Raw genomic sequence first — 17,021 nt, 5'->3', positions numbered from 1 at the left:
TGTATGTTCTCTCTATGTTTACGTGGTTTTCCTCCGGGTGCTCCGGTTTCCTCTCACACTCCAAAAACATACTGGTAGGTTAATTGGCTGCAATCAAAATTGACCCTAGTGTCTCTCTCTCTGTCTGTCTCCCTCTCTGTCTGTGAGTGTGTGTCTATATTAGGGAATTTAGACTGTAAGTTCCAATGGGGCAGGGACTGATGTGAATGAGTTCTCTGCACAGCGCTGCGGAATTAGTGGCGCTATATAAATAAATGATGATGATATTGAAGTAGCCCCCAAAGAGTTATTTATTTCCTTTTGTTTTTCTTCTACAAGCTGCTATAAATACTTTAGTCTGCAAAGTGTCATGTGATTACCATGCCACCCACGGTAAATGACATATGAAATGTAGTGAGGAGCAGTGATTTAGAAAGGCTTTGGCACAATACTCTGATCTCTTCCTCTTTTATCTTGTGACCACTGGTTGATACAGACTCAGGTTACACTTTCCTCGTGAACAAGCTTTTAGAGACGAAAACTAGAGAGGTTTCGAACTGGCCGCAAATCTATTTTCAAACGATTCGACTAATTGGTTCCAAAGTCAAAAAATGTACAGGGATTTCTCAGATTTCTGATCAATTAAAAAAACATGTTTGAGGTAAACTTGATACATGTGATTGGTGAGCTTCGAATGGCGAACTCCAAAGTTCAAGTTATAATACTTGTCTGTTATTCAGAACTATTATATAAATAGCGTTAAAAACGTATTTTAACATCAACTGGGAAACACGAACCTCAAACACGATCTACAAATTTCAGACCACAAATTCAAATCTAATGATGTTTGTACCGCAAGCATGTTCATAGCCATCAAACATGTGAAATGAACCAATTCAAAATCTTCAAGCATCTTTACTGCAAACAAATTGCTTCCAGCTCTTTCTTGTGGTAGAAGCTGTGCTAGTCTTCCCTGCAGAACGATGTTGCAAAGGGAAGATTTCTACGAGGATAAATGACTTTCAGATTCTTATTACTACATGGCACAAAAGGTACAAAACTTGAGGGTTTTAAAATAAAAATAAAAATAATAACAAAAATATGTGTGGGCAAAGATATCTGAACCGACCATGTATTGTTTCTCAAATTGGTACAATTTTTTTCAAATTCATTTCAAATTTGATAAGAGTCAAAACAGGTTCAACCATGTTTGAACTGGTTTGCTTAATTGATACATATTAGAATAAAAAATTGTTATTTTACAAACAAACAATGAACTACGGATGCACACTTTAAATACACTAGTGTTTCACAGTTTGTATTAAAAAGAAAAAAAAGCATTTTCTTATGGAATTTTTTTTTTTTTAAGTGTTTAACCAAAAAATATTTAAAAACACTGTTTCTATCATGAACCTTAAATGTGAACTGCGAACCCGAGCCACATATATGAACTGAATTGGGGTCACTGTCAATTGTACTGCAAACACAATAGTGGCCACAGAACCAGTGAAATCAATACAATTTTGAAACACTTGGAAATTTCTGCAAATCTCTTTTTATATGTTTGCATATGGGTCCGACTTAGTAGTACAAAAAAAGCCAGGCTGCTTCATGAGCAATCGTCACGTCAGGAGCCTACTATAATTTCAACATCTGCATCAAAATTTCCACTTTCCCAAATGTGGAACCCCTCTTGAGTGTGTTTTTTAACGCCTGCCTGCTGCTATCGTGCATTTCAGCTGCCTGAAAGTGTCACTCTTAGCATGTAGGAACAGAACATATTGCTCATGCGTGCGTGCTACCAATGCATTAGATTGTATTGCTAAAAGTTGTATCAAAAGTGCATTTATAACACAAGTTGAAAGCTCATCCGTAAATGAATGCATCTAAAGCATGGGGTGAGATATCTGTAAATGAATGCATCTAAAGCATGGGGTAACATATCTGTAAATGAATGCATCTAAAGCATGGGGTGACATATCTGTAAATGAATGCATGTAAAGCATGGGGTGACATATCTGTAAATGAATGCATCTAAAGCATGGGGTGACAGATCTGTAAATGAATGCATCTAAAGCATGGGGTGACATATCTGTAAATGAATGCATCTAAAGCATGGGGTGACATATCTGTAAATGAATGCATCTAAAGCATGGGGTGACATATCTGTAAATGAATGCATGTAAAGCATGGGGTGACATATCTGTAAATGAATGCATCTAAAGCATGGGGTGACATATCTGTAAATGACTGCATCTAAAGCATGGGATGACATATCTGTACATGAATGCATCTAAAGCATGGGGTGACATATCTGTAAATTAATACATCTAAAGCATGGGGTTATATATCTGTACATGAATGCATCTAAAGCATGGGGTTATATATCTGTACATGAATGCATCTAAAGCATGGGGTTATATATCTGTAAATGAATGCATCTAAAGCATGGGGTTATATATTTGTAAATTTATGCATCTAAAGCATGGGGTGACATATCTGTAAATGAATGCATCTAAAGCATGGGGTGACATATCTGTAAATTAATACATCTAAAGCATGGGGTTATATATCTGTACATGAATGCATCTAAAGCATGGGGTTATATATCTGTAAATGAATGCATCTAAAGCATGGGGTGACATATCTGTAAATTAATACATCTAAAGCATGGGGTTATATATCTGTACATGAATGCATCTAAAGCATGGGGTTATATATCTGTACATGAATGCATCTAAAGCATGGGGTTATATATCTGTAAATGAATGCATCTAAAGCATGGGGTTATATATTTGTAAATTTATGCATCTAAAGCATGGGGTGACATATCTGTAAATGAATGCATCTAAAGCATGGGGTGACATATCTGTAAATTAATACATCTAAAGCATGGGGTTATATATCTGTACATGAATGCATCTAAAGCATGGGGTTATATATCTGTAAATGAATGCATCTAAAGCATGGGGTGACATATCTGTAAATGAATGCATGTAAAGCATGGGGTGACATATCTCCATCTACCATAAAACACACCTCAAGAATGCTGTAGTCTGTTTCCCTGGCATACATGACGACAGCATGAGCAGAGTATGTCCTAAGCTTCATTGTCAGCTTCATTTCTTCCTTGTTCTCATTTTCCATCAGTCTGTATTTTATGTAGCTGTTCCCAGTAAATGTTACGGATGAGCCAACTAGGAAACAAACAAATTAATTTCAGCACAGAGAACTTCATTTTGGTATTTATATAATGACAGCTAATACAAATAAAACATGATTCACGCTTAATCCACCACAGGCCACTCTTAAAAACAAGAAATCCATCATAAATATAAATTAAATTAGGTGGTTGGCCTAATGGCCAAAATCATTTATTATTTCAAAGTACACATCCTCAAAAACATTTTGAACAGAGGCAAATGACACCTCTTACTTGACTCTCCTCATGTCAAAGTAACATATGACTGAAATATTTGGATAAAGGGGTAATGGAGGAGGTCTTGTTCTCCCATGGGTCCACCAAAGAGATACATACCGGATTTCCTCAATTGTAAGACCCATCGATTGTAAGACGCACACTAAGAATGAGTACTATGCATAAAATAAAACACTAAAGACACACCCGCGATTCTAAAACGCACCCCGGTTTTAGAGATGTTTATATGGGGAAAAAGGTGCGTTTTAGAATCAAAGCTATATGGTATTCCCTATGAAACATAGCAAAACTGCACTTCTCTGTCACATGCAGACATCTCCAGAGAATCCTCTATGCGAATCATAGCAAATACTATAATACTAATTATCAACCAAATTCTGGCTGCATTATGGTAATATTATAATATTACATTATAATGCGACAAGTGGAATTCTTACCATTGCATTGTTGGCCATCCGGGCAAACACAGTTGTACGTCTCTTCTTTTGCATCCACAACACATTCCATACCATCCGGACATGGATTGCCTTCACAAATACTATTTAAGATGGGACACTTTCCTCCTGTGTGACAAGTAACATCCCATTATTATATGTGCAGTTCAGACATGTATACATGGGCAGCTGTGTGTCATGTTCCTTACCTCTGCACAAGCACACAGCTTTCCTCAGGTGTCTCGGTGTCACAAAGCTCAGCCGTGCAGTACTATGTGTCGACATGACATTCTCATCCACAGATATCTTCTCGTCACAAAACCTCAGGGGACAATCCACACCAGCGCAAAGCTTGTGGAAGACCTCAAGTATTTTCACTCCGCTGAAGTCTTCAATATCGGCAATAGAAGCGTTTATCTTTTGGATAAGAAGCTTAGGTACAAAATGTGTGTTTCCAGGCTTATCTACAGCCAGCAGGACATCAAGGTTTGCCGGTGGATCAGAGGGCTGCAAGCTGAGAATATGAACATCAATTTTCCGCCCACCCAAAATGTTTTTCAAAGTTCTTTGAAAGTTGCGCCAATAATCTCCAATGAATTCCTCCGGGGAGAGGTTGGAGAACCGGAATGCTATACTGTGATTGAGCAAATCTTGTGTTATTTGTTTGATATGAACGGTGATATCAGCTGAGGTTGTAAACAATCCATCAGTAACGCTGACATTCAACAAATACTGGCCCACATCCAATCTCCTGTGAGCTATCACTTTTCCCCCAGTGCTCGAGACGGAGAAGATATTTTCCACTTTGGAATCCAGACTGTAAGTGAGTGTGTCATAAACATCCTGGTCTGTTGCGTGAATCTTTCCAATCACGCCACCTGAATACTCTTCCCCAAATGTTGTAATATATATTTCCAGTGGTAAAATGGCCGGAGGATAGATGCTCTCTTCAATCACTCGCACGTCAATATTTGTTGTTGATGACAATTGTGGTTTACCGTTATCGCTCACCTGGAGGTAGTAAAAAGAATTACATGAAACAATGTAATTTCCAGCATAAAGGGACATATAACACATGTTGCTTTGTAATGAACACCATGTTCAGTGTAACTACCCTTTAAATCCTGCATCAGTTACAATTATTTGTTTCTTGCAAAAGCTTACGTTCTTAAATTCAATGACTTCTGTGCATTATTATTATTTATTATTATTATTTATTTATAAGGCGCCACAAGGTATCCACAGCGCCGAACACAGTACAGACAATGGACAGTACAGGGAGTAACAGTACAAAACAATAAACGAGTAATACCAAGACTTCAGAGGCTCCAGGCAAAGCAAATATAATGGAGTTGGAGCAGAAGAAAATGTATAGAGACTGGAGGGAGAAGGGCCCTGCTCATAAGAGCTTACATCCTAAAGGGAGGGGAAACAGACGGCCGGCACAAAGGGAGTCAGAGGAGGGGAGCAAGCGCTCAACTCTACAGAGGAGGAGCCAGGAGCTGAGATCGAGCATGGAGAGAGGGTTAGGTGGAAGGCTGGTAGGTTTTAAAGGAAGAGATGAGTTTTGAGTGCCCTTTTGAAGGAGCACAAGTTAGGGGACAAACGGATGGAGCGTGGGAGGTCATTCCAATGCAGGGGGGCAGCTCGGGAAAAGTCTTGAATTCTGGAGTTGGATGAGGTGATCAGAGTGGATGAGAGGCGACGGTCATTGGTCGAACGCAGGGACCGGGCGGGAGTGTGGATGGAGAGGAGATTGGAGATATAGGGGGCAGTAGAGTGGGAGAGGGCCTTGTAGGTGAGGGTAAGAAGTTTGAAAAGGATTCGGTAGAAAAAGTTACAGCAAAAATAAAAATATGTAAACAGCTTAACTGAAACATTCACATATAATGGTTAGATTCTACACATGTACATTGTCTGGGCTTTAAGGAGTTTTCCAGCTTTGAGAATAGGTGGCTGGGGGTTTATAAAATTCCCCGTTCACAAGATTAGTCTATTTTCTTGCCCTAGGCCTCTGCTCTTTGAGTAATGCAGCTGTCTCCCGTCTGCTGGAGAGATGTCAGGCACAATAACTAGAAAAGGGGGAGAAGTGACATACTCCAGATTGGACGGATAAGACACTGGTCACCAGTACAACCAAGTATGGGGAACAGCTGCATACCACAAAAAGCAATGGTCCCCGGGGTACTAGCGAGGGAAGGGGCTGTAAATACCCCCAAAAGGTGGTAAACTCCTTTAATGTTGGAGGATGCAATGTTTTTGTTTTTTTCATCTGAAGCTCTTTTCAGGCACATATTTTATAGAGTATATATATATATATATATATATATATATATATATATATATACACAAACACACACATATACATACACACACACACACACGTATATATATATATATATATATATATATATATATATATATATATATATATATATATATATACATATACACAAATACATATATATACATACATACACACAACTCAAAATCTATGTATGCAATGAACAAGACGCTTTAGATTTCTTGCTGATATACAGTAAAGTAACCACAATGGGTATGATTAATCTCTACCATTGCACTTGTTCACCAGTAGATGGAGATGAAGCACATTTTACCATGCAAAAAGTAGGTCTGGTGATGAATATACTATAAAACTTTATATTACTAGAATGCTCCCTGTCTACAACATTTGACAGTGTGAGGTTTTAAATTAGACTTACTAAGATGCAAAGTAACAGCAGTCGGTTATCACAAAGCAACTCATAAGATGAAAATGAATCTATAAATTGACTTGCTTCAAGGAATAAAAACAAATTCTATTGTTTTAATAAGCCTTTGTGTGAATTAAATAGATCTGAGTAGTACGTCATGTTGTAGGAGGAATAATCAAGCCCTAGCATTTGAAACAAACATTTGCTGGCGACAATCTGAGATTACTTGCATGGAAAGAATTCAATGGGTCAGAGGAAATTTAGAAAAGAATAATAGGTCTTCTGTGTGCTTAGTGTTTGATTCTCTTTTATTTAAACCAACAGGAAGTTGCTCTGAAGCCGTATTAAGCTTAATTAACCAAGTGTAAATTGCCTACACATCAGTTTTCAACAGCACCTATTGCTCACATACAACTGTAATTTCTCAGAATCTTTCACAAAGGAACAATACAATTAAAACTAGGATGTAAAGTATATAATCCTCAAGGTGTCTTTCTAGCAAAATTAAAAAGTTACAAGCGAGTTCATATACTAGTAAATTAACAAGTGTAAAATAAAATAAAATGTAACGTGACTATGGACCTGATTCATTAAGGATCTTAACTTAAGAAACTTCTTATTTAAGTCTCCTGGACAAAACCATGTTACAATGCAAGGGGTGCAAATTAGTTTTCTGTTTTGCACATAAGATAAATACTGACTGTCTTTTCATGTAGCACACACATACTTTAGAGCTTATTTGTACACTGAAATTTAAAGTTGATATTTGTGTGCTACATGAAAAGACAGTCAGTATTTATCTTATGTGCAAAACAGAAAACTAATTTGCACCCCTTGCATTGTAACATGGTTTTGTCCAGGAGACTTAAATAAGAAGTTTCTTAAGTTAAGATCCTTAATGAATCAGGCCCTATGTTCTTATATACAGAACATTTATTTTAATCTTACAAACATTTGAATTCACAATGTGTATGGCTTGAATAAGTGCCATCACTTTTGACAATTAAAATAAGGCTTTAATAAGGCAGAGGTTGTCTATTTGTATATGTAGATCTCCCGTGCTGCTTTCCACTTTCCTACCACGCCCAATCAGGCTTTCCCAGTCTTCAAATCTTTAGATGTTCTCTAAAAACCCATGTCTTTTTTTAAAGCTTACTTTATCCCTGACTATACTATTCACACTAATACACCCTCACAGCTGTCCCAATCTCCACTCTGAGCCACACTCGCACCTCTTGTTTCAGCTCTGCCCTCTTCCACTAAGAATGTAAGCTCTCTAATGAGTAGGGTCCTCTAACCTTTGTTTTCATGTCTGCATTTATTTTGTCTACCTTGTATGTCACTGTTTTATGTATGTCCTGTTATCCCTACTGTATAACCCTGCTGAGTACTGTGGTGCCTTACCAATTTACGATAATAATAATTATAATAATAGAGATAAGTGTCGCTGTTTGTGTGACAATAACACAAACACGTGATGCATTTACGTGTCTGAGCACAATTGCTTTGATTACACCAATGTTAAGGCTAGGGCAGTTTCTCACATGAAAATCTCGTCTCAGCTAAACAATTTTATAGGTGTCAAAGACAAGGTGGTCGTCTCACTTTGTGCCCCTCACCTACACTCTTCTCTTCTCATCCTTCCACCACTGGGCTCCAATCCTTTATTGAAGCAGTAGATGCAGTTTAACACAAATCAATGGTGTGTCCTACTGCAGTTTTGCTATTCACAGTGCAGAGACTAACAATACGATCTGGTGCCTCTATTTACGATACCAGTCAATATTACTATACAAACTGCAGGAGGGATGGTAGGCGATTTCTGTCAGACTTTGCTCCGTCCAGGAATTAATGATTGGAGAGCAGGTAATGATGGAGCACTGGGTGATAGGCTCTTGGGGGACAATGCTGCAAAAGCCACCTCAGTCACACAATACATATATTATAAAAATGGTAAAACGGTTATGAACCGGTATATTTAATGTGCTCCACGATAAGCATCTATCATGTGCTTACCTTATCTTTTATTACCTCAAAGAGGTTGAAGGTGGGATTGTGATTAGTACTACATAACGTAGGGCTGCATTATACAGATTTCAGTGTAAGTAAAAACTAGTAACCAATAAATATAACATAAGGGCAGTGAAATACAATGCATACCTTGGGTAATACTGACTGGTGACTATAAATCCTGACAGAACTGGTTTTAGGTATCTAAAACATACTTGCCAACTCTCCCGGAATGTCCGGGAGACTCCCGCATTTCGCGTGAGTCTGACGGACTCCCGGGAGAGTGTGGCCATCTCCCGGATCTGCCCACTTCCTAGTGAAGTGGTCAGTATTAGGTCCAAAACACGCGATTCACCAAGAATGGCGGTGTTTGGCCCCGCCCCCTGTTGTAAAATGACGCAATTGCATTATTACGTCACATTATGCGGGTCCAAAATGATGCAAATTTTTGGAGCCCCACCCCCCCATCACGCCCACCTCCCCCTACAGGCTCACGGAAGCCAACTTTAGAAAGTTGGCAAGTATGATCTAAAACAACCCAATCATCACACAAAGTGAAACAAAATGATTATACCCACAGATGCAGCAAATTTAAAGGCAAAAAATACACATAATACACAGCCTAATAATAGGCTGCAAAGCACATTGTATGTAATTGAGGAAGGAGAACACATAAGATTCTCAGGTTACAATGTGAACAGCCTGCAGGCCAGCATTCCATCATCATCATCATCATACCATCCAATATGCATCTCTATCACTTCAGAATCAGATTTTGCAGAGATGACTTTTAGACAAAGTCCAGTGTTTTATTTTAAAGTGAGATACATAAACTTTTTTTCTGCGCTACTACACGGTTATTGTTATATTAACCAAATTGTGTATGTAACGCAGTCTATTTGTGCTACCTGTGGATATAAAGGCCAATGAACAGGCATATGATGACATTTTATCAGTGCTCATACCTGAACTTGAAGTAAAAAGTGATCGCCAGTTTTTCGGTTCAGGGCAGCTGCCGTTGTCAGTACTCCTAGCTGGTTAATCTGAAAAGTGTTATCCTCGTTTCCACTCAGAATCGTGAACGTAAAAGGAGGGCCGTTGTGAGTGGAATCCTTGTCTGTCACCGCCAACTGCAGGACGCTAAAGCCAATCGGCTTATTTTCCTGTAAAGAAACATTTTTTTTTTTATCAGATTGTCACAGCCTGATCTAATTGTCTAGGAGTTGACAGAACCCAGGAAGAAAGGAGAGGTTTTAGATTCCAATGTTCTTGCCCAGGAAGGCACCAGTATGAAAAATGGATCATAATAGAACCAACAAGTTTTAAGCAGTACTGAAACACAAACATAAAAACGGACAAGGACATAAGAATTCTGCAGCATGTATTGCATATATCAGTGCATAAATGAGCTTGTTAAGGTTTCAAGAGGGATAACAGGAACTTTGGAGTCTAAATAAAGATGACAGAACACAGTGAAAATCCATTTTTGCCAGTGCTTACGTTGCTGATCCTGTACACATAAAATCCTATATTAATGAAACTTCAAGTGCTTGTTAGCCACCATGGTGTAAAAAACGTGTCAAACCAATTTAAGATTTCCTATAACAAAACTTGTGTGAAGTAAAATTAAATCGAAGAACTTTGTTTAGCCTTTGGCATTTTCTCCCTAATAAGGAAGACAAGTACAGACAGCCCAAAGCAGAGCCTCGGGTTTCTGAAGACTCGGGAATCAGAGGAGCAGCAACGTTGAAAGAACGTAATGAGCGCAGACAGAAAATACAACCACTATGACACCCACTAACAATAAAACACACTCCTACAGCAAATAATACACAGTGATCGTCTGAGTATCTTATGTATACACAACAGTCTTTAGATATTTTAAGAGCAGTAAACAAACACGTTTTGAAAATTTGACTTTGGAACCAAGGCCCCAGACACTGTGGGGGTCATGATACGGTTTGAACGCAAACTGAGTTTCTGGCTTATAATATACTTTATTACGTCTGCGCATGTACACAAAGCACTAATGTCAGAAATAGTCCTTTGTACGCTTGCCCAGAAATACAATATCGTATTGCACACCAAGAACGCAGTTTGCGTTCAACTTGACATGAGCCCCTGTGCTACTTATACATGAATGCTTTTCTAGATCTACTGTGGAACAGTCATTTTTAATTAACATTTTCCAAAATAAATTAAAACTATACAAGCCATGAACTATTTTTATGAGCTAACGACGTATCCACTTTAAAGGGGCTGGACTCTTGGCTGCCAATCACATAGTCCAATGTCATCAAATCACGGAAAAAAAGAAGTAACTGGCTTTCCAGACTGAATAGGGGTGCATATATTTGAACATCAGCATCATGTGATCAAATCACGTCCACTAACAGGATGTTCTCTCAACCAGAAAAGCAGCTGCTCTAGTCTCTCCTGGCAGTAAAAAGTCACGACCACCAGAGTGGATAGCACCCATTTTAATTCCACTTCTATTTGGGTATGAGAGTCCATGAAAGATACAACGTGAGCTAAACCACAGACTTGTTTATTAGAACCACACGTATGGAGACAACAGGGTTCTACGAAGTAGACAAAGCCTGACTGGATGCATTAGTTGAAAAAGCCAATGCTCACCCTTCTTAATGAACTAATCAACAACTAATCAGCTGACAAAATATGAAATTATGAGAAAAGAATTCTGTGCTCATACAAATGCAGTGTATTGAAAACATAACATAAGCTCACATTTACCTGAATAATAATGCTGTAATTCTCTTTAGAGAACAAAGGGGGATTGTCATTGACATCGGACACATCAATGTTAACCGTTGTGCTGTTAATTCTGGGTGGAATGCCATTATCCTCTGCTTGAATGGTTAATGTATAACCAGAAATCTATTGAATAAAAATCAGAGGAATTATATGACAAGCTGTGTAAAATCATGCTTAATTATATGGGACAGAGGAGAATAGGAGGATGCAAATTGTACACACTAAATTTGGAACCAGTTACTAATACAACATTGAAAGTTGCTGAAGTAATATTACTATGAAGATAATAGTTAGGGAGAAAAACAGTATGGCACGACTCACCTTCTCTCTATCTAAAAGTTTATTCACTTTAACTTCGCCTCTTACAGGATCAATGATAAAGGTATTCCCCAGATTCCCATCTGTAATTGAGTAGCGAATGTGGCTGTTCAAAGGTCCATCGGCATCATTTGTAACAACCTAGATAAAAGCATATTCTCATTTGGAGCACACAATGGTAGACAAGTGAACATTTTTCAAATAATTCTTCCTCATGTCCCAGTTTTAACTTATTAGAAGAGCTCCCGGAGGGCTTATTTCAATAGCTTCTGTGTTCCCTTCATACACTCTACTAACAGAACAGAAAAAAAACAGTGCCTGAAGGAACATAGCACGACGTAATATGTTGTACTATTGTTCTTAAAGCATAATGTGATACATACGTGCACGGAATCTTGGCAGAGACATTCCAAGATGGAAGGTGTAACCTGAGGCAATAATAATAATCTTCTTTCTTATTATTATTAATAACAACAACAATAATTCCTCTTTGCAAGGAGCTGCACACATATGTTTTCAGATATAGTTTCTCTGCCCTATCGCACTTCCCATATAATTCTGGTGGATGGAGCCGACACTAAAACTGGGTGCATACTACAGAAAATTTCTTTAAATGCGATAACTTTGATGATTTTGCCAATGATTGAAAGTCCCGATCAGCAGCCGATTCATGTGTACACACTTACATGATGTACCTTCAGATCTGGGCTCCTCATCTGTCATAACCATCTGCTGTAATGATCATGACTCTGTAAACTCTACGTAGATCTGCCTACACCGCCGGATGCAAGTGCATACACACTGCGGAATTTGCCCGACATCGTTCCATTGTTTGTAGAGATTTTTAGTCCGATTGTAAACTCAAATCAGACGATACGATGTGCTTTAGTACGATAAATCATGATCGTGGGAGCGTACACACTAATGCAATATCGGACCTAACAGACGTTTATTATGTGATTGGCACCATAATCAAGTGAAACAAACTGTACAGTGTACCCAGTTTAAGAGTTGAACAACCAGGTAATTCTCTATCTTTATACACATTAGACTCTAGCCCATTTATTTTAGCCGGGGATTGATTACCTCCTGACCACTGGCCAAGGGACAGTATGAGAGTACTAGGATCTCTATCCAGAGGAGATGACAATGAACATTACATTTCACCATCTCCCACCACTTCCAGGGAAGATCCCGCTAAAGACATGTTGGAATATTACCCTGGGATCACACAAACTCCAAGCAGGGAAGAACCATCTCATTTTCATTTATTAACAGTAATTTTATATGATTACAACATATTACGCAGTGCTTTATGGAGAATAATTAATCATGCACATCAGCCCCTGCCACCGTGGAGCTAATGATACCTTCGTGAAAAGAAGCCAACACAAGGCCAGGGAGAATATACAAACGCCACACAGACAGGGTCTTGGCCAGAACGGAGCACATGACCCCAACGATGTTAGGCAGCAACGTTAACGACTTTGTGCCACTGTGATGCCCATGTGTTGTTATATTATTTCCATGGTGGTCACAATAGGGCCACCAGTATTAGGCTGGAAAATACTTTATCATCCACCCCAGATGCAGTAGGCCAGGCTACAATCTAGTATGGAGGCTATTTATTAATGAATATAAAGTCAAAAAACGTTCTGTCAAGTTGGTCAGTTGTAGTGTATACTGTATTATAGAAAATATAGATTGTAAGCTTAATTGGTGCATTGACTTATGTGAATGATTAAACATTCTTTGCAAAGTGCTGCACAATATGTAGTCACTATATAAATAAAAGTTAATAAGAGGGTTGATAACATCATGTTTATATAATTTTGTAATCTGTATAGCTGCTGTCCAGCTTCAAAAACTGGACAGGGGTAAAACTGTAGTGACTGTCAGATTCTCGCCAAGTGTCCTATTTATACCCAAATACTGTTGGGGATAAACTCACCAGACAGCTGCTCTTCACAGATTACGGCAGGGCATACCACAGTAAGAACTACGGTAGTGGTAATAATTGTCTCTTATTTAGAGGACTCCTAAGGGGAACATTATCTAACACATGATTAACGGTGATAAACTGCAATAAATAACATAGTTAGAATCAGAGTAGTGATGTAATTAGTTAGAAATGAACATCAACACACCTGCACACTGTTGATGTGTAAGGAATGTAACATCCTTACAACATACAAAAAAGGGTACATTATACCACATATGGCAACAAATGAAAATACTACACTTTATGAGCATGTTAAATGAACCATATATATTTTTTTTCAGATGGTGGACACCTTGATGATGGTAGTTTTAACATGAACGGTCTTGTAATATAAAAATAATTGTGTCAATATTACTATGCTTAAATTTAAGTCTACTGATCTTAGATTATAGTGCTACATTTCTATACTGTAAATGAATGTTGAAAAAATAAGATTTAAACTCGGCTTCTATTTAAATCAAATATTTTCAGCAATTTTTTTTTTTTTAAAGAAAATATTCAGTGTGTTAACTAATAAACCATTATAATAAAGCAATAATGTAACACAGATAGTAATAAAACAAATCTTTCAAGCTGAACATTCCACAGGGTAAGTAAAAGAAATACAGTGGAAAGAAAATTACCATCAAGACAGTCTGTCCAGACACAGCATCTTCTCCAATCACAGCATTGTAAGTGTTCTGGCTGAAAACTGGCGAATTGTCATTTACATCCGTAACGTTTATGCTGATAGTTGCAACATCATTGAGAGGTGGGGTACCAGCATCTGTGGCTTCTACCGTCAAATAATACTCCGCTGCGGTCTCATGGTCCAGACTTTCAATTATGAATAGAACCCCTGTTCGGATGACAAATACAAAAATGTTGTAGAGGAAAATTGTAAAGTCGGAGGTGAAATGAATGCAGTGTTAGGTTTCAAATTTGACAGGGGTCACATCTGGAAGTGACTGAAATTACCATTCTATTCCCTAAAAACAAAAAAGGACATTTTATAATGAAGAAAAAGCTGTTACAGTCTGCTTCCTGCCATCCAAAACAATCAATTTACTAGATGCCAACATAACACTTGATTTTTGTGAGCAACACTCCTGCTAGAATAAATGTAACTTTTGGCCTCGATAGTATAGAGAGCGTGAATCCCAGAGGAGCTTCTCAGGTAAGAGGCTCCATTCTTCTAAGCACCCTTTTATTTACATATAAAGTATGTTCGGGCCAAAAAACTCCTATGTCCAACTAATCTGCCCTTTTTATGCTTTAATTTAGATCTCAGTCTTAACAGTAGCCATATGTTTGTCACACATTCTTGAATTATTTTACTGTGTGAACTGCTTGGATATAATTCCACTGATCCATTACTGTTATCTTACCTTCAAGGGGGTATTCCTCTCTCAATTTCAAAGTTTGTTTCCCTTATACTAGTAAACTTTTTATTATTATTTTTTAAATATTGCCTTCTGAACTCTATTAATAGCTTAGTTACATTTGAACGTTTCTATCATATAACCTCAGTCCCTTCCACTGCAAACCAAAGAAATACATATGTGGGTAACAAAATAACAGCATAGAAATAAAACTGCCCAGTATGCATGTGCTACATGCAAATAAGAAAAAAATGCATTTGCACCCGTGCATGGAAACATATTTGCCCGGGTGCAAATGCTCACATTTTAGCTATATTTGCTCCTTACTGTAAATGTGGACCTATTTGTCTTACAATTATTTTCTGAATTAAAAAGCATAACATTTTTAAACGTGCGTTACAGCAACATGCAGAAAAACACAATTTTAGTGCACCCCACACCGTTTTGCGACACACACTTAGATCTCTGACCTGTCTATACAAGCAAGGAGTGAATAATTGAGACTATATGGACAAGCAATCAGCAATTAACGTATCTATCTAATGAAAAGTAATTCACTAAAGCAACTGTCTTCTATCATTTAGTTGTACCTAAATGCAATGTTAGCAAGACCTGCTATGTTATATTCAGGTCAATGTACAATACAAGGTTTAAGAGGACTGCAATTATACTTACAGTTATTGTCACCCATTTACCAGAGCAGGCCTGGCCAATCAGGAGTTATGAAACTACAAGTCACAGCATAGTTTGCCAGCAGATAGGCAGCAGATAGCTAACAGGGCATGCTGGGACTTGCAGTTTCACAACACCTAGGAGCCACAGGTTGACCAGGCCTGTACTGGTGGATATCACAAATTTGCCGATATTACTCACCAATAGTTTTGAATAAAAAACAAAAAACAAAAACACAAAACTTACCTGTCACTGGATTTATACTGAATTTTCCATGTTCATTGCCACTGATAATTTGATATGAAATTTCTGCATTGGCTTCAATGTCCCTGCTGGTGGCATAGACCTGTAGAACTTCTGTGCCAACAGCCACATCTTCTGACAAGGTTGAATCATATTCTCTGTGTTCAAAGACTGGTGGATTGTCATTGATGTCCAAGACTGACACCACGACATTTGCAACAGAGGAGAGCTTCCGAGGCAAACCTTGGTCAGTGGCTTTAACCGTCAGGGTGTAAACTGCTTGCGTCTCCCGATCTAGAGGCTTTTCCAGAAGAATTATTCCAGACAACTCATCAATGGAGAATTGACCTTCTGCCGAGTTGATTAATGAATATTGCACCTTATGATTCAGTCCTACAATAAATAACACGCATTGAAACACCATAAAAAGATGTTTTAGCTATTTAGCAATAAATATGAAGCTCATTTAACCCATAAATCGATAAGTGCAGGAGTGCTTTTTTTTCTAGTTTGGAGCACAGTGACCATATAGGTCTACTGGGTCCTTTATCACTACTGATCCATGATAATTATTTCTTTACTGTAACTCAGACATTATTCCCGTAAAAATGTAACTTACATAGTTAATAAGGGATAGTCATATATAAATTACACGTTTGTAAATACATTTTACAGCTATGTTTAAGCATGTCATTAAATACATGCTACCATAAAAATATCTTATGTCTCTGGGCTTTGATTTCACGACGCTTCAGTATGCATACAAATATCAGCCAAGAGTCTTTGGTTTTTGCTAGTGTAGATCAGTGTTTCTTAAACTTGGTCCTCAGGACCCCTAACAGTGCATGTTTTCCACATCGTCTTGCTTTAGCAGAGGTCTATTTATTACTGGCTGACACATTGTAACGGATCCACAGGTGGTATAATTATTTCCCTTGTCACCTGGAAAACATGCACTGTTAGGGCTTGAGAAACACTGCTGTAGATCATTACGCTTACGTGTCTTATGCTCGTGAACTGTCTGCTTAAGCCCACTTACACTTTCCATTTCAGATATCTGATGCCTTACACAAG

The 17,021-nt window shown here is 38.0% G+C and overlaps 1 protein-coding gene across 6 annotated transcripts in view; it reads right to left on the bottom strand.

Moving 5' to 3' along the window:
* FAT1 (FAT atypical cadherin 1) overlaps positions 1-17,021 on the bottom strand; it is a 172,625-nt gene that overhangs the window by 22,025 nt on the left and 133,579 nt on the right. For all 6 annotated transcript variants that reach the window (XR_012688179.1, XM_075196658.1, XM_075196666.1 and 3 more), the window contains exons 14-21: positions 15,951-16,340; positions 14,295-14,509; positions 11,673-11,810; positions 11,331-11,474; positions 9,542-9,739; positions 4,062-4,863; positions 3,856-3,981; positions 3,019-3,176 (exon numbers count right to left, since the gene is read on the bottom strand). Coding sequence is in view for 5 of the 6 variants with exons in the window: in XM_075196658.1 (XP_075052759.1) it covers positions 3,019-3,176; positions 3,856-3,981; positions 4,062-4,863; positions 9,542-9,739; positions 11,331-11,474; positions 11,673-11,810; positions 14,295-14,509; positions 15,951-16,340 (2,171 nt within the window). In the remaining variant the exon portion in view is untranslated. The remainder of the gene's footprint in view (positions 1-3,018; positions 3,177-3,855; positions 3,982-4,061; positions 4,864-9,541; positions 9,740-11,330; positions 11,475-11,672; positions 11,811-14,294; positions 14,510-15,950; positions 16,341-17,021) is intronic.

Source organism: Mixophyes fleayi, chromosome 1, assembly GCF_038048845.1.
Source record: "Mixophyes fleayi isolate aMixFle1 chromosome 1, aMixFle1.hap1, whole genome shotgun sequence".
NCBI classification, from domain to species: domain Eukaryota; kingdom Metazoa; phylum Chordata; class Amphibia; order Anura; family Limnodynastidae; genus Mixophyes; species Mixophyes fleayi.
The sequence above is the reverse complement of the archived record's forward strand: the minus strand, read 5'-3'. Positions and strand labels throughout refer to the sequence as shown.